The sequence below is a fragment of the Manis pentadactyla genome, chromosome 8, assembly GCF_030020395.1.
Source record: "Manis pentadactyla isolate mManPen7 chromosome 8, mManPen7.hap1, whole genome shotgun sequence".
NCBI lineage: Eukaryota > Metazoa > Chordata > Mammalia > Pholidota > Manidae > Manis > Manis pentadactyla.
Genome location: NC_080026.1, coordinates 108,362,926 through 108,384,235, shown reverse-complemented (window position 1 = coordinate 108,384,235; position 21,310 = coordinate 108,362,926). Strand labels below are relative to the sequence as shown.

Below are 21,310 nucleotides of genomic sequence, written 5' to 3'. Positions count from 1 at the left end.
AATCTTAGCACTCAGTACCCTATCACTTAAACCTCCTCTTTGGTACAGCATCCAGGTCCTCAACTGCTTTTACCTCTCTAAGGCTAGAGACCTGTCTCTTACTCTCTCCAGAGAATAAAGTCTCCAGATTCTGCTGCAGTTAGGGAGGAGTTGGAAAGCAGTCTAGGTCAGATTGCTTCCCTAACCCCACTCCCAGTTCCAAAAGTACCTGGTATGATCAGTTAGGTGCAAAGCTTTTTAAGACTCTCAAAAAGTATGTATGGGTAGTACTCAGCTTTCCATAAGCCTACTGAAGATTCTGTTGTCTTGGCTCTGTTAAGTCACTTTTGTCTTTTCTACCTGCTTTTCAGCTTCTAAAATTTTGTTGCTAAATCTCTTTATCCTATTCTCTTCAACCTTTAGCTTTATGTCTTAAAAACATCCCTTTACTGTGTTTTTGGTGGCATTTCGAGGAAAAGGAAAATCTGATGCATGTTTTCCATCTGTCTTCTTGATGTAGAAACAATGAATGCTCTTTATACTACTAAAATTAGTTTTTTATAAGGGTTAAAAAATGGAAATGTCCATCAAAGGGAAATTATTTAAATTATTGAATAAATTTAAATGTTATTTAAATTAAGCCACACAATGAAATAGTATTAGCCACTAAAACTAATGTTTCTATAAAAGGATAATTTAATACCATGGAAAAATGTACCTAATGTAGTAAGTGAAAAACTAGACTACAAACTATATGTTCAACAAAACAATCACATTTTAAAGTGTATATGTTTTAAAGGGAAACAGTGTCTACTAACATGTAGTCATAATACATACATACACAAAAGAAAGTTATGCACCAGAGGGTTAAGGATGCTTATCTCTGGGTGCTAAGATGATAGATCAGAAAGAAAATAAGCACCCAACATACAGAAATTCCTAAGGAACATAAAAGAGCAAGCATGTCTTCCTGCCTCATATCACACCCTTTGACCAGATTAGTGTAAAGATCACCTATTCTTCAGGTTTGCCAGGTTCAATCCCTTGTCCACGGGTGGTCCCAAGAGTCCTGAGAGTTGTACAAACCCACAGCCCTTCTCCCTTTTCTAGCCACCAAATGATCCCCATGGTATCCAGAGAGAAGATCTCATCCTGAGTCTTCGCGCTGTGCTGGCTTCCACACCCCGATTTGCTGAGGTGGGTCTGACCAAGGTTAGAGTATGTTGTCTCAGCCCATAGGGGGCTCTGAAGGAAGACAGCAAAAGCACCGGGAGAAAGGGCCAGTGGAAATTTAGGTATGGCATCCTGCAAATGTCTTCACACTTACTTGCATGGCAAGTATCTTCAGACTCCAAAGTAGAAAACTTTACCATCTCTTCATCTAAAGTAGTAATTCAAGCCACATTTGGTGCTCTCTTGAACTCCTATAACTTTGCCAACTAGCCCATTTTTCAGGTAACTGGGAGTCTGGCCACAGCTTGTCAGGAAAGTCGGCTTACATCCGTAATTCCTGACTTCTGTGCAGCTCCTCAGTGTCGCGCCTTGCCTTTGGGGACCTGTGGGAGTGAGGACATGGTTGGCCTTGCTGTGGTGTCAACACACCTGTCGCTGGCTTCAGTTCTTCCTTCTCTCCTGTAGTTCCTTCTGCCTTTGCTGATAGAGAAAGTGGATTCTGAGATTCTGAGTGCCAAGCTGGATTCTCTGCAGACTCTGGTGAGTGAATTTTCTTTTTCCAGGATCCAGCTCAATTTAGATAATTGAGGAGTTCTAAAGGATTACAGATTCTTGGAGAGCCATGGAACAGTCCAGTGGACCTCAGGAGAGGACACCGAGGATCTGAGCCTATATGTTGACTGAAAACCTGCAGCTGCATGTTGTCTTATGCTATAGTAACTGGGTGGCTACTGAGGAAAGGCTGACCGGGGCTCCCTCTTTATGCTTATTTTTCATCATTGAGGAGAACCTCTTATTTTTCTGTGACTTAGGTAGGACTATTATGAAATCCTGCTGGTTTTCCTGCTGAGAGCCAGGCTCCTTCAGGTGCCATTATGCTGAGATGCCTGCATATCCTAGGAAGGCAGCTATGCTCACCACTATATCACCAACACATATCCTAGGAAGTCTGAGCATATAGATAGCTGATACCTGTGTTTTCCTTGGCAGAATGCTTGCTGTGCTGTGTATGGGCAGAAGGAACTAAAGGACTTCCTCCCCAGCCTCTGGGCATCTGTCCGAAGAGAGGTGAGTGTTACTGAGATAAACTCATGACTGTTAGCCCCCGGATATCAGGCAGGAGGAGAAAGAGCATACCCTACCCTTTTGCTTCTGGTGTTGTGCTCAGTTATTAAGAATCAAGCAAAAGGATATATTTATAGTTGAATGACAAGGGAGAGAGTCCATATGTACATAGGGTTAGCTGCTTGTTTATAGTGCATGCTCACCTTTGCATTGTGTCTACTTCCTGTCCTTCCACAGAAAGGAGCATAGGTCTTGGTGCCTTTGGCACCATGCTGAATAGAGGGGAAGAGGAAAAGACTTAGGATAAGGGACCCCAATAACCACTGCTCAGTGTTGGCATTCTGTTTCACAAAAAGTATGTGCATCAATCCTAGTGGGACTGAGGACTTGGTGAGAGCATACCAATTGAGAAGAAACTCATTTAAGGGGTTAGTTTCCATTGCTGTGCCCTAAAGTTTTCAACTGCCACCCAAAAGGAAATAGGCAGTGGTTGGGTGGAGTCTCACCTGCTGCACGCTCACCTCAGTAGCTGTGGGATCCCTCCCTGACAGGTGTTCCAGACAGCAAGTGAGCGGGTGGAGACCGAGGGCCTGGCAGCCCTCCGCTCCTTGACGGCGTGTCTGTCTCGCTCTGTGCTGAGGGCTGATGCTGAGGACCTCGTTGACTCCTTCCTTTGCAACATTCTACAGGGTAATGGGGCCATGGCAGCTACAAAGGGGAGTGAGCACAACAGAGAAAATTCCTTAAAGCCAATGACCTTTCATGAGTAGCCCCCCATTTTTCAATGATTTGGGTTCTGGAGCCCTACTTTGAATTAAAAATAATTTGAGTTGTTCTGCTAGCAAATAGTCCCAGGTCTCAAGCTCCAAATTCTGAGGGCTGCAGAGGTATTAGGCAGCATTTGCCCTACTCCCCAGTTTGTGACATGCTGCCCCTCTAGACTGCAGGCACCATCTGTGTGAACCGGACATGAAACTGGTATGGCCCAGTGCCAAACTGTTGCAGGCAGCTGCGGGTGCATCTGTCCGGGCCTGTAACCATATCACCAGCAACGTACTGCCTTTACTGCTGGAACAGTTTCAGAAGCACAGTCAGGTAAGGAAACCGAATATTTTGAGGAAATGATGGGACACCTTGGGTGGGTCCCGTTCTCACAGAGCATGAGCCAAGTGTTGAGCTTGAGCTCAAATAGTAGGTCTTGGGTTTTTGCTCCCAGTAGTTGCTGCTGGTTTCCTTGTTTGCTCTTTTTCCAACACTCTACATACAAGGATAAATAATGCTCCCCACTTAAAAAGTAGCAGGACTGAAATTCATCAAAATATTCTTTGACTCCAATACCCCGTGTAACATTACAGAGCAGCCAGCAGCGGACAATCCTTGAAATGATCCTGGGTTTTTTGAAGCTGCAACAGAAATGGAGCTATGAAGACAAGGGTGAGGTTACCTTCCAAATGTGGTATCCTGTGGGTGGCTGAGCACTGTAACCCTATAAAGGGTGGCAGGCAAAGAGTGTTACAGAGAAGTATTCTAGAACAGTGGTCCTGTTGTTCTGAGGTTGTAGCACAAGAAAACACTTAATAGATGGGACCTGTCTATCTTTTTTTCCAGTGTACTTCTGGGACACTTTATGCCCCAAGGTGTCTTTGCATCAGTGCTGAGGCGGGGCTTCCCTCTAAACGGAACACTGTCTCTCCCCAGATGAAAGGCCTCTGAATGGCTTCAAGGACCAGCTGTGTTCACTGGTATTCATGGCCCTGACAGACCCCAGCACCCACCTTCAGCTTGTTGGCATCCGTACACTGACAGTCTTGGGTGCCCAGCCAGGTACACTAAAGGGAAAGAGAAAACATGGGGATATTGATCTCTTCCTTACAATTTTCTGTCGTAAGTGAAGAGCAGTCCTAATTCCCTGGCTCTAAACCACAACTCTGGCTGATTTGGGATTTCTAATAGAACTTTTGGAAGGGTTGTAGTGGCTACAGGGGAAGAAAGATGGCGTTCATGTTTCCTTCTAAAATAGATCTCCTGTCTTCTGGGGACATGGACCAGGCAGTGGGTCACCTATACAGACTGAGCTTCCTGGAGGAGGATTCCCAGAGTTGGTGAGAATCTAAAGCAGCGAGAGAGAGCAGTCTGTTCCCGGGCTCTGTGTGTCTGACCCTTGGCTCTCCCTAGGGGAGGTGGACTCTGGGCTTGGCTCTGGCTTCTAACTCCCACTTATAAGATGTGGAAGTCCTCTCTTTTCTTGGGCGTTAAGAAGCCTGTCTTAGTAGTGTAGTGCTTGAGCCCTGCTCTTCAGCAAGGTGGTGTTGGGAGCCCATGCTCCTGAATCTGCATAATGGCAGTCCCAGCCAAGAGAACCGTGGTTTAAGCCTCTGCTAATGCTCATTTGCCCTGTACCCCAGCAGGGTGGCAGCACTGGAAGCATCGGGAACCCTGGCCACTCTTTACCCTGGGGCCTTCAGCAGCCATCTAGTATCCAAGCTTGCTGAGGAGCTGTGCATAGGTATGTGTCTCCAGTCTTCTGTAGCCCACCCCTTCCCAGGGAGGCTTGGAGGACTTGAATGTGCTCTCACACAGTGAAACCTTGTCTGCTGCGCTCCTTTCAGGGGAGTCAGATTTGGCCAGAGGGAACGGACTCAATGAGTGCTCCCGGCACTTGCGCTGTCTGCAAGCCTTGTCAGCTGTGTCAACCCACCCGAGCATTGTCAGGGAGACCACACCTCTGCTGCTGCAGCACTTCTGTTGGATGAACAAAGGTAGCTCCCAGGGATAATCAAGGAGCTGGGCTGAATGGGGAACCATAGTCAGGTTTGGAGTTGATGCCTGTAAGGCAGTGGCTCAGCTGGTGGCTATACTTAAGAGTTGTTTAAAAGTGCTGAATGCTGATGCCTGGGCCTCACTCAGTCCAACTGATTCAGTCTCTGAGGATGGATGGGATTTTGGAGCAACAATAATTGTTAAGAGTGCCAGGTGATTCTAATGTGGAGTCAGAACAGAAAAGTACTACTCCAAGGCCATGCTTCTCAAAATATGGTCCATCAACCAGCAGCATGGGCATTATCTAGGAGCTTGTTAAAAGTGCAAAATATTCTCAGGCCCCACTGATCAAAATATGCATTTTAACAGGCTCTCCAGTTAACTGGTAAGCACCCTTGACTTTGAGAAGAACTGCTCCAAGGCATAGTGACAGCAGCTCCTGCTACTGCATGCTCACCGTGGACCCTCACTAATTTCCTAAGCTCCCTGCTTTGTGCTGCCCAACCCTTTGTGGTAGATTGTCAACGGTGACTGATCTAGCAGCCGTTACATAGAAAGAACACTGCACTCAGAGTGTGGCCTGGGTTTGATTCCTGGCTGCACTTACTGTGACCCTGGAAAAACCACTGGGAGTTTCATTGAGACTCCACATTCTCCTCTATAAAATGGGGGAAATGATATTTCTAGTGTTGTCAGGAAAACTAAATGGAAAAATGCAAATGAATGCTTCTGTCACACAGCTGGCACAGAGCAGGTCTCAGCTCTGAAAACTGAATAGATGAAAAAGAATAGCCAAGGAAACAAAATGACTTGGCTTTTTTTTTTTTTAAACTTAGTTTAATCTAGTAATTTTTTTTTTTTTCATTAATCTACAATTACATGAAGAACATTATGTTTACTAGGCTCCCCCCTTCACCAAGTCCCCCCCACATACCCCTTCACAGTCACTGTCCATCGGCATAGTAAGATGCTGTGAAATCACTACTTGTCTGCTCTGTGTTGCACAGCCCTCCCCGTGCCCCCCTACACTATACATGCTAATCGTAATGCCCCCTTTCTTTTTCCCCACCCTTGTCCCTCCCTTCCCACCCATCCTCCCCAGTCCCTTTCCCTTTGGTAACTATTAGTCCATTCGTGGGTTCTGTGATTCTGCTGCTGTTTTGTTCCTTCAGTTTTCCTTTGTTCTTATACTCCACATATGAGTGAAATCATTTGGTACTTGTCTTTCTCTGCCTGGCTTATTTCACTAAGGATAATACCCTCTAGCTCCATCCATGTTGTTGCAAATGGTAGGATCTGTTTTTGTCTTATGGCTGAGTAATATTCCATTGTGTATATGTACCACATCTTCTTTATCCATTCATCTACTGATGGACATTTAGGTTGCTTCCATATCTTGGCTATTGCAAATAGTGCAGCAATAAACAGGGGTGCATCTGTCTTTTTCAAACTGGAGTGCTGCATTCTTAGGGTAAATTCCTAGAAGTGGAATTCCTGGGTCAAATGGTATTTCTATTTTGAGCATTTTGAGGAACCTCCATACTGCCTTCCACAATGGTTGAACTAATTTACATTCCACCAGCAGTCTAGGAGGGTTCCCCTTTCTCCACAACCTCACCAACATTTGTTGTTGTTTGCAAAATGACTTGGCTTTTTATAAGACATTCTTGGTTTCTTTGGTCATTTGTCTTTGATTTTTCTGTTATCTTTAAGAAGTGCTTTTAAGAAAACCTTACAGAGAACTCTGTCACCACACAGGGAATCTGGTTGCAGGGACAAATGAAGTTATTGCTGTCTGTCAGAGCCTCCAGCAGGTGGCAGAAAAATGCCAGCAGGACCCAGAGAGCTGCTGGTATTTCCATCAGACAGCTGTGCCTCACCTGCTTGCCTTAGCAGTGCAGGCTTCCCTGCCAGGTAACTTTCACCACCTCACCCCCATCCTTCCTCTGGACTTGGGCCTCCCCCTAGTGTTGACATTGAACAGCGCTGCCACCCTTGGGGTATCACCTGCATTGCAGTTTGTACCAGCAGAGGCTTCCTTTGAATCCTTTGTCCCCATGGTGAGATTTTGCTTCAAGCAAAGGGTATAAACCTGACCAAAGGCAGGAACCCAAATCTACTAGTTAGCAGCACTCAAAACATGCACACCTTTCCCCCTTTAAATGCTGTGTAGTTAGTTTAGTTAGAATTAGCCTCTGGAGTTGGGCTGATCTGCCGGAGTTCTTCAGTTCTACCCCTTGCTCTAACTTAGTTGAAGATATTTAGCCTTTCTAAGCCTCTGTTTCCTCCTGTAAATGGTAGGGGGGGCGGTAACATCTGTATCACAGGATAGTTGGTGAGATTGAATAAGGAAATGCATAGGGCCTGGATAGTAATGAACGTGTGGTAGCTGCTGTAATAACAAGAACCCATGAAGGGAAATCCATGTTATCTTTAAGTGTTTGAAAAGACTAACATAACAATTTCTGGTGTTAAGAGTGCTCATTTTAGGCAGCCTTGTTTTCCATTAATGCCCAGTCTAAGGACTGCACAAAGTTCTAAAGAGCGCTGTGTGACCCAAGTTAAACCACTCCTGGATCTGGTACCTTGCTGATTCTAAGGGCTACACCACCACTAGAGGACAGGTTAAAAACTGCCTCTATTGTGACTAGAGTCAAGCCCCAGAGTCACGATTATAGGACCTAATCATCTGAACCATAGTCATGGCCTTGTGAATCTGTGTGTGTGTTTCAATTTTGCAGAGAAGGAACACTCGGTTCTGAGAAAAGTACTGTTGGAGGATGAGGTCTTGGCTGCCATGGCGTCTGTCATTGGCACTGCCACTACCCACTTGAGCCCGGAGTGAGTATGATTATGGATGTGGCTTGATCCCAAGAAGGATAGAAATCTTGGGAAGAGGCATCAGCTAGTTGCCTTCTGAGCTGTCCTTTAACTCAGAATCAATGTGGAGGCATTGGAGGCAGTTGTTTTATAAGTGTTGTTGGCAAAGCAAAAGAACGGGGCTTTTAGCACCATAGATTGGACTGTGGGGGTTGGGGAGCCGTGTTTGGGGAAGCCTATGGTTCCTAGCTTCATGTGGGCATAAGAACAACCTATGGAGCATTTTTAAAAATACACCTTGAGTTCTCTCACTAGATTGTAGGCTCCAGGAGACTAAGGATTTGATTTGTCTGGTTCACTGCTATGTATCACCAGGACCTAGAATGGCAGTGGTTCCTGGTATATAATGTATTCTGAATTAATACTTGTTGAATGTGTGAATGACCATGTTCTGGCCCATTAACTCAGTGACTAATGTGACCCCAGGGCTGCTTTAGAACCCTGGCTCCTTGGTGATACCTAGTGCTCTACCCCCAGCTTAGCTGCCCAGAGTGTCGGCCACATTGTGCCCCTTTTCTTGGATGGCAACATCTCCTTTCTGCCTGAAAACAGCTTCCCTTGCAGATTCCAGCCATTCCAGGTGAGGGTCGGATGGATCAGACTGGGGACAATCTTGGGACTTCCGTCCTTCAAATTTTTAGGCTAATCTGGGATGGGCTATCTGGGCAGACAAGCCTATTGCTGACAGGACAGGCCTGATAGTACTCTTCTTCCTTACAGGGAGGCTCCCCAGCACAGAGGCGGCTGGTTGCACTGCTTATGGCCTTTGTCTGCTCCCTGCCTCGAAATGTGAGTGAGCCCAACATTTGGGGAGTGCCCTAGGATAACCCTGACAAGGGGAGCTGGATCCCAAGTGACTAACAGGCTGAAATTTGTCACAGGCTAAGCTGATCTTCTACTTTGCCCACTGGAGAATTTAGTTCTCATTCATCCTGGCCTACTGCCACTTCCCTACCATGTTTCTCTTGGAGTGTGAGTGTTCTCTGGGTCCATTACATGGTCAGGTTTCCTGTAGGTGGAAATCCCTCAGCTGAACCAACTCATGCGGGAACTTCTAGAGCTGAGCTGCTACCACAGCTGCACCTTCTCCTCCACTGCTGCCACCAAGTGCTTTGCAGGACTCCTCAACAAGCTCCCTGCAGGTACCAGGATGAGGCTGGGGTCAGGAGCCTCCCTCAGTCCACTACTGATGACATTTTGAAGTTCGGTCCTCATTCTCTTTAAAAAAAGAGCTGCCAGTAATATAATAGGTCCTCTCAAGAGACAGCCCTTGGGAGAAGAGTCAAGACCAGAGTTGGGCAAAGCATTACAGGACATAAGATAAGGGAGTACAAGAAGAGTGCTCTAGTTCCGTCATCCTGCCCCATACAGGGAGCAATTAGGGATGCTTCATTATTTGAAGTAGACAACTCTTTGTGAAGGCCAGCACCCCTGTCTTATCATAACATCAAGCTCTCATGCTGACGTCTAGAACTGAGTGGGCAAAGCCCAGAGCCAAAATAATAGGATTCTTTTCTAATGGCTTCTCAGGGAACTCTGCATTGAAATAATTTTAATCCTTGTTGTTAAAGGAAAAAATATGTAGCCTTTGCATCAGCATTTCCTCCCTCCTTTTTAGGGCAACAGCTGGATGAATTCCTACAGCTGGCTGTGGACAAAGTGGAGACGGGCCTGAGTTCTGGGCCCTATCATAGTCAAGCTTTCACACTGCTTCTCTGGGTAAGGAGTAAGAATGAATTCTTGTTAGACAGAGACAGTTATATCTGGTTAAGTAAAATTTCTCTATTTTTTAACTATAAGCATGCTTCTCAGGGCTCTGAGGTTTGAGTGTCATGCCCTGACCTTTCTTTTTCTCTCTGATTACAGGTAACAAAGGCCCTAGTGCTCAGATATCATCCTCTCAGCTCCTGCCTTACAGACCGGGTAAGTCCATTCTGGAGACAAGAAAACCTAGGACCTAAGCAGGAACTTCCCTGTTGATCCTGTTCCTCCTAGAAATGACTGCCATCCTCCTTGGGTTTATTTAAGATTCTTCTCCCCTGATGCACCTCAAAGCCTCTCTTTTCTCCAGCTCATGGGCCTCCTGAGTGACCCAGAACTAGGCCCAGCAGCTGCCGATGGCTTCTCTCTGCTCATGTCTGACTGTACTGATGTGTTGACTCGTGCTGGCCACGCTGACGTGCGGATCATGTTCCGCCAGCGGTTCTTCACAGATAATGTGCCTGCTTTGGTCCAGGGTTTCCATGCTGCTTCCCAAGGTGAGGACAGTCTGAAAGAAAGTCCCCAAGTACATCGACCTCTCCTCTGCTCAGGCAACATTCCCTCAAATAATTTAAGACCTGAGTGCTACCATAGAGCTGTAGTGTGTACCTAAAAGGCTAATCTTCCAGACTTTAATCCCACTTTTTTCCTCTCATGGGTGTATCTTGTTTGTTCTGAGCTTGAGGGACTTAAAAATAAAAAACTATGTAGGCTCATGTTCAGATTCATCAGAGATTAAACTGAATTCTCAAGCTGTATGTCTGGGATCAATTTCTTCGTAAGTTTTTCCATTTTTTACAGATGTGAAGCCAAATTACCTGAAAGGTCTGTCTCATGTACTTAACAGGCTGCCTAAGCCTGTGCTCTTACCAGAGCTGCCCACGGTAAGCCTTGCAGTCAGAGCCTCTAAGCAGGGACTAAGCCACTGGCCCCCAGCTGAGCCTAGAAAGGGGAGGAGGAAGAGCAGCAGGCTCATCACATATGTGGTCATGCCTGCCTTTCCTATGGCCCCTTAGCTGCTCTCCTTGCTGCTGGAGGCCCTGTCCTGCCCTGACTGTGTGGTACAGCTCTCCACCCTCAGCTGCCTCCAGCCTCTCCTCCTGGAAGCACCGCAAGTCATGAGCCTTCACGTTGACACCCTGGTCACCAAGTTTCTAAACCTCAGCTCTAGTGCTTCCATGGTGCGTTAAGCCCCAGCAAGTCTTTGGCACCTATGTCTGTCTTCCAAGGGTCTCCCCTCACCTCCTTATGGTTGTGTTCCAGGCTGTCCGGATTGCTGCACTGCAGTGTATGCATGCCCTCACTCGCCTGCCTACCCCTGTGGTGAGTACCTCAGGTGTCCCTCTCTGGCCTAAACTTCTCAGAAGAGCCAGAGAAGGACCGCTTTGCCTTAATCAAGCAGGGCTGACCACCATGCTATGTGACTGAGGAATGAACTGCAAGGTACAGACAGGCAAGGATTTGCCTGCTGTAGGCTGTCCTGCCACATTGCATTCTCTGGAATCACTAAAGAATAGGAAGAATATTATAGAGTCAAAGAAGCAGCTCTTTCAGTTGCATTGGTTGAATAAAGCTAAGATTGGCTCCTCTAACTCCATAGCTGCTGCCATACAAACCACAGGTGATCCGGGCCTTAGCCAAACCCCTGGATGACAAGAAGAGACTGGTGCGCAAGGAAGCAGTGTCAGCCAGGGGAGAATGGTGAGTTTCTAGGTCATGGGGAAAGGTGGGATTAAAATGAGCCTCACCACTAATGCCGCCAACATTTTACAGGTTTCTGCTGGGGAGCCCTGGCAGCTGAGCCCTCAGTCCCGGCCTAGACTGTTCTAACAGACAATCTAACCTGGAATTACTAAGTACCGAGCCATCTCACCTGAGGCAGGGAGACCACCAGCCTCTGACTGCCTTTCCCATAGACACAGCACAAATGCTGGGCCTCTGTTGCATGGCTGTACAAGAAACAAAAGGAAATGACTTCCAATGGATTTGTGAAGTAACTGAGTATGAGACTACTTGTGTTTGAAGAAACATCTTGGTCCTGGGTTCTTCCATTTATATGTCAGAGGAGATATGCTGCTGAGGGGTGAATGAGATGAGTGTGGCCCTGAGGACCAGGGACAGTGGATGTCTGTATCTGCTGGAGAATAAAGATTTCTTTTGGTAATGGGGCTGTCAGATACGTCCCCCTCCCACTTATGCCTCAGTAACACATAACCAAAAGTGTGAAGTCACTGCATAAGCTGGAGGAACAGTAATGACAGGAATTAGCCAAGAATTCTTCAGTGCATCCAACCCCTCCAAGTGGAGCCCAGGGAGCACGACCAGAACTCCTGCTCTTTACACTGGACCCTGACTCCCCCACCCTTACCCCCACCCCAGCTCTGCAGTAATGGCAAAGAGAGAGAAGCTACATATCTTTAAAAACCAAATACCTTTATTTTTGCTCCTTCAGAGCATGTGAGAAATGGCAGTGACCTCAGCAGTAGGCCTGGTATCTTTGCCCTGTTGAGAAGCCAGGATCTCAGCTCTGTCATTCAGGTGTTTTCTCAGACAGCAAGTGGAAGAGGTGGTGGCCAACCCAGTGCTGTAACCTGGAGGAGGTTGGGGTCAGCACCCGGCAAGGTGGCTAGCTGCCTAATCTCCAGTCTGGGGCTGGAGCTTCTGTTTGCCTGAGTAAAGGGACATCAGTCTTAGGCTTTTTCCACATCATTCTTATTCCTGTAGTGGCCAGGAGATTGGTCCAAGAGTTGTCCCTGCATGGTACCCTAAGGCAGGCCCACTGGCTCTTTTTGCTCAAGGATTTCAAGAAGCTACCTTTGGAGGCCCTTGAGACAACGCAGGAAGCAGAATGATGCTCAAGCTGTGGCTGATGCAGTCCAGCTCACACGGCCATCACAGAGGCTGAGTGAGCTGTAACCCAGGGAGGGGGGTCCCAGGTCATTCCATTCCCATGGGGCAGGTGACTAGAAGGTAACAGCACCCGAGTAAGCCAGTGCCTACAAGAGAAGATAGAATATCTCTTGAGTTCCAAGAATCCTTGGTCTTCCTTCCTGATCCTCACTCCTCAGCAAGGATACATCAAGATATCCTGAGCTATACTGGCGTTAATCTCAAACGTAACAAAGTTCAAATTTTGTCCAACACATGTGCCCTCTGGTGCCTTGGGTTTCAAGCTAAACTTCTCAGGGGCCACTGAAAATAAGCAGTGACAGGCAGGAATGTAATCAGGCTGGGAAATGGAGGAGCGCAGGTTTAGGGCTACCTAATTATTACAGCCTCAGTAGCTGCCATTTGAAAATGATGTACCTTTGTCTCTTGAGCTGAAAGAGCTAGCTTCACTTTTTTGTCTTAGGGCCTCTGTCACAAATAGGTTACTTCAATCCCACAAATTACTGGCTTGAACTCCAGACATTGCCATACAAATGGGAGGGGTTTGGTGGCTACCATATCCTACCTAGAGGTTCCTTCTTAAGAACAAGCCTCTCAGGATTCTGTTGTCATCTGCTGCTACACAGTTTTAGTCTTAAGCCCCTTTAGCTCAAATGAGCAATGATCTCTATTCCTAGAGTCTAGAACTGCACTGTCCAATATAGTAGCCACTAGCCATGTGTGCCTATTTAAATTAGTGAAAATTAAATTAAAAATTCAGTTCATCAGCCACATATCAAGTGCTCAGTAGCACATGTGGCTCATGGCTGATGTCTTGGACCCCACAGGTATACTGAACAGTTTTTTCATTGCTGAGTTCTATTGACTAGCACTGGTCTAGAAATTTTACGTTACCTTCCTGTGTCCACACCCAGGAACACCTTCCAGTTATCCAAGCAGCCGTAGTTATAATGATTCTTAAAAACCTGGAGCCAAAAAAAACATGTTTTTACAAACCACTTATACTTAATTCCCTTCTAATACCCGAAGCTCAGCTAGGCAAGTTCTGGCCTTTTATGATGCCTATACCCTGGCTGGCCCTGACAACGGCCTCTGTTTTCAGGACAGCAGGTTCAGTTACCCAGCCTCCATCCCAAGCCCTCAGCACTACTCACTCTGCCCTTGGCCTGCAGCCGACGTCTCTCCTTCCTGTTTATGTGCCTTTCGATACTGGTCTCACCTCGACTGATGAGAACAGCATGCCATATGGTTAGAGCACCCAGGGCAAGTGCTACGGAGCTAAGAAAAGAGGGGCAAAGATTGGTGGGTAGCTTAGATGGGATTGGAGGCTATAAGTAGGTCTGAAATTGAGCTGAGCAATAATGATTGGTTAGGGAGCCCTCCGCCTAAGTCTTCCTTATCTCCCAGCCAATACATACGTGAACTTTTACTTCACTAAATAGGCTAAGAATAAATTATGTGGAAAGAGGGGTGGGAAAATAAGTCCATGTGACGAGTTAAAATGTTCTGTTTTCCTTAAAATACCCATGGTTGGGAGACTGCAGAAGGTAGCAAAGCACCAGGGAAAAGAATGGGATGGTACAAAATTCAGATTCCAGATCTGCTGTTCCTAGCTGTGTATCATGGAACAAATCATTCACCCCTCTGATCTGCAGCTTCTCACATCTATAAAAGGCCGCTGCCTGACTTTTAGGTAGTCTAACTTACCTTGGCATGTAACGCTCAATGCTACTATCCTTAATGTTCCCTGTCCCAAAAGGCTGAAGAAAACTAAGTGCTATCTCTTCGCCAACCTAAATTAGACTGAGTATGGTAGCAACCCACAGGAATGGGTCTCTGCCTGCACACAGGCACCTCAAAGGGTTTTTCTGAAGCTCTTCAGACTGTCAAAAATGAGAGATACCTGCACAGGAACCAGAGGTAGATGAGACTCTTGTGAGTTACCCTTTCTCGAAAGGAGAAGGTGAGTGGTGGGGTCTGCTGATAAGTCTAGAAAAAGAAAACAGCAAAGTCTCACTCATTCGTTCTGCTGGTCACCAGAGCCCCCAGCACCTTCAGGCAGGGAAGTGATCCAAGCCCGGGATGAGAAAAGAAGGGGTTAAACCACAGAGGAGTCAGGGCAGCAGCCAGATGGGTGGACCAAGCCTGGCAGCATCATCGTCGACAAACACTGGGCAGGGCAGGTCTGGACAAGATGGCAAAGCACAGGAGGAGCCAAGCCTGGGCCTTTAGATTCGACAACACAGATGGGGCTCCAGGGGAAGCCACTCCGCTCCCCAGCTAGAACTCCCTTACCGTATGACTGCAGTCCCCAAGAGAGGCGGCCAGACCCACACCCAGAATGGAATGATGGAAGGAGGGAGAACTGTGAGCCCCACCAAGGACCAAAAGGCAGCAGAGGTACAATCATGAGCCCCAGATCTGCTCAGGATAAGGAGTCCTAGAAGGCCAGTGGAGAAGGGATGACTCTTCCACAGGTGCAGAAGCCCAAGAGTGAAAGATGATCAGACTGGCCCAGCCTGACCTCTGTCCCCTGGAACCCCATTACACAGACTAACATAGACCCCTTGCTGCTCAGGCAACCACCAAGGCAGAGTCCTTGCTCAGCCCAAGGAAGGTGATAGGATAGAGAGCCAAAAACTATCACATACCAGGGACTTCTAGCTTGCCCCCCTGCCACTGTCTGCCCAGTAGACGGCCTCCCAGAACACCCCTGATCTAGTCTCAAGTAGCCCCTCAGCCAACCTCTACAACTCAGCAGTTGCCTAGGCAGCTCTCTACCCCCTGGCCTGAGCAGCAGGAGGCAGTGGGGTGGGGACAGCCCACCTGGTTGGCAACCGCCTGCAGTTTGTTCTTGTCGAGCTGTTTCATTTTCTAATGGGATGGAAAACAGTGCTGGTTATACTCTCAGGACTCTAGGGTGGGGGTGCTACCAGCCCCACTCCTCAGGGACAGATTCCACACCCCAAAGCTCTCCTGAGCTGCCCTGCTCCTACGGTCTCACCTCAATGGCAGCGTAAGCCTCCTGGAAGAGGTCCCAACTTCCATAGCTGCAGTAGACACAGCCCAGAGTCATGAAAAAGCAGAAAGAGAAGAAGTACCGATGGTTATAGTGGCCCACACAGTTATTTAGCCAGGCTGGTGGGGAAAGGATTAAGGACATCAAACACAATTTCAGGGGGGTGTCGAGGCCTCTGGTTCATCCTTGCTTCATGATGACATCATCCAAGCAAAGGGCTTCTTGTCACCAAGAACTATTTCTCCAAAGGCAGAAAATATGGGGCTATTTCCAGAGGTTGAGGTGAAAGTGTTAAAACTTTTCAGAGCCCTCACAAGCCCCACCAAGAAATCATGAAAACTGAAATCCTTCAGGAAAATCCATCTGCCAAAACCCTCATGGGTTGAGACATCTATGTGGGACAGCAGAACAGAACCAGTGGTTCTATACATCCAATGGACAACCACTAAAGCTCAAACATCTCTTTCCATCCAACAAATGTTAGCATGAAAGTCTACAGAACAAAAGGAGTTAGACTAGACGCCTTATACTCCAAGATCCATCTGAGAGAGCCTGTCTGTTTCCCCCAGGAGATGGTCAGCCCCCCACAACTCTTCCTCATGAGGCCAGTGTTCTCTGCAGGGTGATGCTGGAAGCCTTGGGTTGTGGCCTTTAACTCTGTGTGGTGCTCTGGAGATAAGGGAGGCCTCAGGCATACGTGATGGTAAAAGGATACGGCAGTGATGATCCATCTTCAACACACACCTGTGAGGGAGGGACACAGACTCTGTTACCGTGACCAAGGCTCTTGAGATATCAGTGCCAATCCTTTCCTACAAGGACCAGCATCCTGCTGAGGTGGAAAGGGCACAGAGTTTGAAGACATGATATGGGACAAGGTAACTCATCTCTGAACCTCAAGCTTCCAAAAGTGATGATAATGCCTAATAGACCATCCTGAGGACCTGATGTCACAATATAGCCTGGTATGTGACCAGTGCTTCAGAAATGTGTCAAACTCCAGGTATAGGTATTGCCCTAGGGCTACAGCCAGAGGGCCACAGCAGGGTTGACAGAGATAAAGCCAAGCCCTACCTATTGCAGATGCTGCAGTGGTGTGTTCGGGCTGGCTTGGGGTAAATGCACTTCTTACAGATGGAGACAGTTGCGATATCATTCCTGCCCTGTGCAAAGAGAGAAAAGCATCATGACAGCTGTGCAACACCAATTCTGCACTTCAAAAGATACCTCCCAGTGCTTTGGACTAGTCCCCAGAGCCTGCAGCTCACTCCCTCCATGTGCCCTGGCATGAACCCACCTGGGGTGGGTATCCAGGTGGAGTGGTAATGGCCTGGTAGTAATGGAAGACGATGAGGATCAGATTCCAGTGACTATAGAAGAAATGCCAGCAGAGTCGTGGCACTGAGTAGGTTCGGAGGATGAGGGGCAAAACACACAGGTAGGCAATGGCCACAATGGAGCTGGTCAGCACGATCACCAGCACCACGAACACCTGGCAACACAGGGAGGTCAGGCAGATGCAGTGAGAGAGCTTGCCAAACACGCAGAGTAGATAAAGGAATTTCCCTGGAACGGGGCTGGTGTGGGTCCATCAGACACATGTCTCTGCTACCCCCAAACATCCCTTTTCCTGGTCCCTGGGCATCACTCACCACCCCACACCAGCGGATCACGTTGTCCACCAGCCAGTAGATAGGCTCAAAGGCAGCATCAACAGCAGTGTCGCTGCCCCCAAAGGAGTTGTAGAGCAGGGAACGCAGGCAGACCTTGCCATAGCGCCAGTGCTGTACCAGGCCCTGGAGCAGAGGTGGGCAGCGGCGCCTGTAGCCCAGGAGCAGAAGCAGGCGCAGGCAGAGGCGGGCAGGGCCCAGCAGCAGGCTCCGCTGGCCCCACATGGCTCCTAGGAGAGCACACCATTATGAGGGGCCAGCCTAGGTCCTGCCCCTCCCTCCCTCCCTACCCACCAGTGGGGAGGCCCAGAGCACCAGCTTAGAGGCTAAGACCTAAGACAGGCCTAGCTGGGCCAGTCACCTGGCTATGGGAAGTAGAAATGTCATTTCACTTCTCTTAAGGAATGTGTGGTGTCAGTGTCCCAACCAGATTACTAGGAGTAGTGTCTGGAGGTTCTGAGTCTGACGAAATCCTACTTAACATTACACCAAGTGGGTGCACAGCAAATCCAAAGTGATGCACACCTAGAGTAAAGGGCCACAATAAAACTAAGAGAGAGGTAGGTGGCTCCAAGTCAAACAAGGTTCTTTGGAGCAGTCTGTGTAGACAGACCACTAGATGGCCAATAAGCACAAAGCCGCCCCATGTCTGTGGGCATGACCACTGTACAGAGGTTTCCAGAGGTCTTTTGTCTGCCCTGGGTCATGGACCTACATCCTAACAAGTGCTTTTCACTATGCAACGGCCAGTAGGGGAGTGAATGCACAGCATATGGATCTGCACCTACATCTTCCCTGGTGCTATCTGAGTCTTAGCAAAAGATACTCACCCTTCCTATTCCCTCTGGGCTGATGTTACAGGCCACCAGACACAACCTGATAGCATGGAGTCTCTGTCTCCTGTGAGGACACCTCAGCTACTTCTTGCATGACATAAAGTGCTTTGTCTGTAATTCCAGTTCCAGGATACAGAAGCCAAGCCAACTTCAGATACACCGAGCAGAATATCACCACAGGCAGGAGATACCGGTAGTGGAAAGGGGCCTTCATGCTAGTGGCTCATGAGACTATAGGGCCTGCCCTATCAGTGATGAGTCTCCTCTGTGCTATTCTAGTTAAGACACTCAAGAACCTTTCTTGTGGCTCCTGCCCTTGACCCCCAACTTCCCAACCAGCCTTCCAGGCTCTTTGGCCCTTTACACAGCTCCTCTGAAAGTGCCTTCGTCTCCTCTATGTGGTTTTTACCTCATCCCACAGCCATGGGAGGTCAGCCACCCAGGCAATGCCCAGAACAGAAAGCATTCCTTTGATGATTCCTTTGATGATAAGTCACATTCTGCAGATTTAAGTCTTTACCAGAAAAGAAATTACCTAATTTTCTCCTATAGCTACTTTGTCCTGAGTAACTCCACTGACTTATTTAACAGGCAGCTCAAAACCCAGCAGAAACTGGAGGAGGCTGCTCCACTGTAGGGATGGTTTCAGTTCAGTAACTGGAGCAACGTACTCTCCTTGCACCCTGGCTCATCACCATGAAGCCTTTCAAAGAAAACACTTAATTATCTCCTTCCACAGCCCTGTAACGATCTAAGGCAAAAAGAAATCCAGCATACAAATGCCAGCAGAGAAAGAAGAAAGACATTTCAGTAGAGGCCTACTCTGCACCAGGATAAAGAAATCAGCCATTCCCGTCACCTCCTAAGAGCTAAGAGAACAAAGGGGCAATGTAGAAAAGAGAAAAAAGGAAAAGCTCAAACTTTCTAACTTCTCTGAGCTAGACTCCTATTGTCTGGAATCATGATTTGACTCAAAGTATAAATTTTCAAAATAGCATACAACCACAGTCAAATATAAGAGTGAGACACATTTTACCTTAAAACAAATCCAAGACAAAATAGTTCACACCACTGTTCATTCCCTTACTATGGCAAATGGAGAGTTTCCTATTTGCTAAAATACTTTTTACAGCAATGGCTTGCAAAAGAGATGTATTCCTCATCTACAATGAACAAGAATTATATGCCATCTCTCCTGTCTACAAAAATATCTTTCTTCTCAGATTCTCCATTTTTCATATTTTCAACACCTCTGGAACTCCTAAGCTCTATAGGAAATGCCTGCTTCAAGGACTAGACTTACCAATTCTCATCTGCCCCATAACTTGAGTACTTAGTGTTCAATTCTGCCCTTAAGTAATTCTGTGATCTTGGACAAGTCAGTAAACCCAGTGGGACTCAATTTCCTTGTGTTCCCATTCAGTGACAGGGTAGCATTAAATGCTAAAGTCCTTGCCAGCTTTAACTCTTTGTGATTTCTCTCTATACACTTGTTAAGGTATAAATGAAATGTTTATAAAGTGCTTAGCACAACAGAGAAGACAAGTAGTGATTTTACAGCATCTTACTATGCTGATGGACAGTGACTGTGAAGGGGTATGTTGGGGGGACTTGATGAAGGGGGGAACCTAGTAAACATAATGTTCTTCATGTAATTGTAGATTAATGATACCTAAATAAATAAATAAAAAGTGCTTAGCACAATATTTGGCTCATGGGAGTACTCAATAAATACTTGAATGAATGATCTGGAGGTTTGCAGTACTGGAGAGGCTGGCCAGATGTCTATCTGTCCAACAAATAACAGTAAGGGCACTCTTGCCAATGTGTTAACACAAAAAGTGCTATCATTCTTTATGATCAATACAGAAATAGAAACAACTGTTAGAATCATAATAGCACCCAAGAGCTAGAAAGCATTTTAGAAAACAAGTCCAACCAGAAATCAACCCATGCATGTAAACAGAAAGCTTGTAGTTCAGAGATACAAATGAAATTTCAGGGCTACAGATGAGAGTTGAGTGAACAAAGTCTCAACCCAATCCTAACTCACCCACCACCACCACCACCACCTCCCTGCACCCTCATTTTAGCTAGTGGGGTTTGGGGGCTATGGGGATGCCATATGAGATATGTAGTCCATGGGGCCACAACTGAATATGCAAACTCTTCATCTCAGGAAACTGAAGTAAAGCAAAGCAAAACTCAAAAAATTGGGGGGTGGGGGTCGGGTGATCAGAGTGAACAGGAGATGAAACAGCAAAGCACAGCCCCATTATCACCCCAAGCACTAGTCTTGAATAGTGATTCCTCAGCAGTAGAGTCCCTGGTGCCATCTGCCATCAGATAAGAGGGAATTGCAGGCCACAGCACTGCCCTCTTCCCCAGACTCTAAGCCACCGTTTCCCTAGAGGAAACCGGATTGGGGTGAGAGTGGGGGTTTGCACAGGAAGGGACATATTCCAAAGCCACCACAAGGCAGAGGAAACAGATCAAAGTCGTGGCAAATATCTGGACAACGATGCTGCTCTCAGGATATTTGCACTCTCAAGCAAAAGATGTCAGTCATCCATAAGAGCAGCATTTTATTCGTGTGCAGACTCCCCTTCCGGACTAACATGCTGGAAAGAGAGAAAGTTAAGGATGGGCCCACACGACTTGATCCGACTGCAAGATCAGAAGCTGCAGCCAAAAAGCTGGGGAAAGGTTTTATTTCTCAGTGAGGATGGCATGGTCAAAGTGAGATGGACTGGGAGCCAAAAAACTTGGGCTCGGGCTCGGGCTTTACTTTGAACTATCTCCTAGACACTGGACAAGTCAAATCTTATCTCTGGATCCAAGTTTCCAAATATGTGAAATGGGCGAACTGGGTTGGTGGACCGCCTTCCACCCTTAGGTGTTAACGGCTGCCGGTAACTGAGAGTGCGCTCCGCGGGTTTGTGGAGGGTTCCGCCGCACAAGGCAGGGCGAGGAGAGAGCAGGAACTCGGGCTTGCAGTTAAGGGCCCGAACAGGGCCCGACCCTAGAAGGGGCAGGACTGGAGAGCAAGGGCGACGGCTTTGCTCTTACCTGCCGCCTGCCGACTCCCCAGTCAGTAATTCAAACCCCACAGCTTCTGCTGCCGCTCACTGCCACCCCCTCCAGCTCGGCACCCAGACCCGGATCGCCTCAGACCGACCAACCATGGCCCGCCGCCCGCAGCGACAGGCTGCGGACACGGACCCGCCGCCAGCCCATCCTGGACCCAGGCGCAAGCGCAACCTCAGGCGCTTGGGGGC

General features: G+C 47.5%; 2 protein-coding genes and 1 long non-coding RNA gene across 9 annotated transcripts in view; 1 reads left to right on the top strand and 2 right to left on the bottom strand.

Annotated features, from left to right (window-relative positions):
- The window catches only part of MMS19 (MMS19 homolog, cytosolic iron-sulfur assembly component), a 38,685-nt gene extending 26,903 nt beyond the window's left edge, over window positions 1–11,782 (top strand). For 2 of the 5 annotated variants that reach the window (XM_036886479.2, XM_036886484.2), the window contains 23 exons: window positions 1,090–1,176; window positions 1,618–1,692; window positions 2,143–2,220; window positions 2,769–2,907; window positions 3,158–3,312; window positions 3,573–3,651; window positions 3,916–4,041; window positions 4,238–4,319; window positions 4,623–4,723; window positions 4,827–4,976; window positions 6,736–6,891; window positions 7,719–7,818; window positions 8,335–8,437; window positions 8,578–8,646; window positions 8,873–8,999; window positions 9,476–9,576; window positions 9,724–9,780; window positions 9,929–10,115; window positions 10,420–10,502; window positions 10,635–10,799; window positions 10,882–10,941; window positions 11,219–11,319; window positions 11,392–11,782. In XM_036886479.2, coding sequence (XP_036742374.2) covers window positions 1,090–1,176; window positions 1,618–1,692; window positions 2,143–2,220; window positions 2,769–2,907; window positions 3,158–3,312; window positions 3,573–3,651; window positions 3,916–4,041; window positions 4,238–4,319; window positions 4,623–4,723; window positions 4,827–4,976; window positions 6,736–6,891; window positions 7,719–7,818; window positions 8,335–8,437; window positions 8,578–8,646; window positions 8,873–8,999; window positions 9,476–9,576; window positions 9,724–9,780; window positions 9,929–10,115; window positions 10,420–10,502; window positions 10,635–10,799; window positions 10,882–10,941; window positions 11,219–11,319; window positions 11,392–11,419 — 2,409 coding nt within the window. In that variant the 3' untranslated portion in view covers window positions 11,420–11,782. Of the gene's footprint in view, window positions 1–1,089; window positions 1,177–1,617; window positions 1,693–2,142; window positions 2,221–2,768; window positions 2,908–3,157; window positions 3,313–3,572; window positions 3,652–3,915; window positions 4,042–4,237; window positions 4,320–4,622; window positions 4,724–4,826; window positions 4,977–6,735; window positions 6,892–7,718; window positions 7,819–8,334; window positions 8,438–8,577; window positions 8,648–8,872; window positions 9,000–9,475; window positions 9,577–9,723; window positions 9,781–9,928; window positions 10,116–10,419; window positions 10,503–10,634; window positions 10,800–10,881; window positions 10,942–11,218; window positions 11,320–11,391 lie in introns of all 5 variants that reach the window. The other 3 variants (XM_036886480.2, XM_036886481.2, XM_057506183.1) reach the window with 3 other exon arrangements.
- Window positions 1,154–3,925, bottom strand: LOC118912900 (uncharacterized). Of its 2 annotated transcripts, XR_008998978.1 has the most exons (4): window positions 3,806–3,925; window positions 3,662–3,703; window positions 2,739–2,925; window positions 1,154–1,535 (listed from the first exon to the last, which is right to left on the bottom strand). It is a non-coding gene; the product is annotated as an uncharacterized LOC118912900 (long non-coding RNA). The 2 variants fall into 2 exon arrangements; XR_005024985.2 differs by having other exon boundaries at window positions 3,662–3,909.
- On the bottom strand, window positions 3,933–21,297 carry ZDHHC16 (zinc finger DHHC-type palmitoyltransferase 16). Of its 2 annotated transcripts, XM_036886487.2 has the most exons (13): window positions 21,102–21,297; window positions 17,179–17,426; window positions 16,824–17,018; window positions 16,601–16,689; window positions 16,242–16,270; window positions 15,512–15,645; window positions 15,334–15,381; window positions 14,411–14,496; window positions 13,662–13,785; window positions 13,402–13,472; window positions 12,433–12,614; window positions 12,051–12,209; window positions 3,933–4,046 (listed from the first exon to the last, which is right to left on the bottom strand). In XM_036886487.2, exons 2-11 carry the CDS (start codon window positions 17,419–17,421, stop codon window positions 12,500–12,502), a joined length of 1,134 nt encoding a protein of 377 aa, XP_036742382.1. In that variant the 5' UTR covers window positions 17,422–17,426; window positions 21,102–21,297; the 3' UTR covers window positions 3,933–4,046; window positions 12,051–12,209; window positions 12,433–12,499. The 2 variants fall into 2 exon arrangements, with proteins under 2 accessions (XP_036742382.1, XP_036742381.1); XM_036886486.2 differs by having other exon boundaries at window positions 3,939–4,046; window positions 12,051–12,614.
- Between the last annotated feature and the right edge of the window lie 13 nt (window positions 21,298–21,310).

Excerpts from the sequence above, each read along its gene's own strand:
- ZDHHC16 (XM_036886487.2), bottom strand. The coding sequence starts at position 17,421 with ATGTGGGGCCAGCGGAGCCTGCTGCTGGGCCCTGCCCGCCTCTGCCTG. Across the intron at positions 16,690-16,823 it reads CACCTGGATACCCACCCCAG|GGCAGGAATGATATCGCAAC; the intron begins GTGGGTTCATGC and ends CTCTTTGCACAG. Across the intron at positions 16,271-16,600 it reads CACTGCAGCATCTGCAATAG|GTGTGTGTTGAAGATGGATC; the intron begins GTAGGGCTTGGC and ends CCTCCCTCACAG.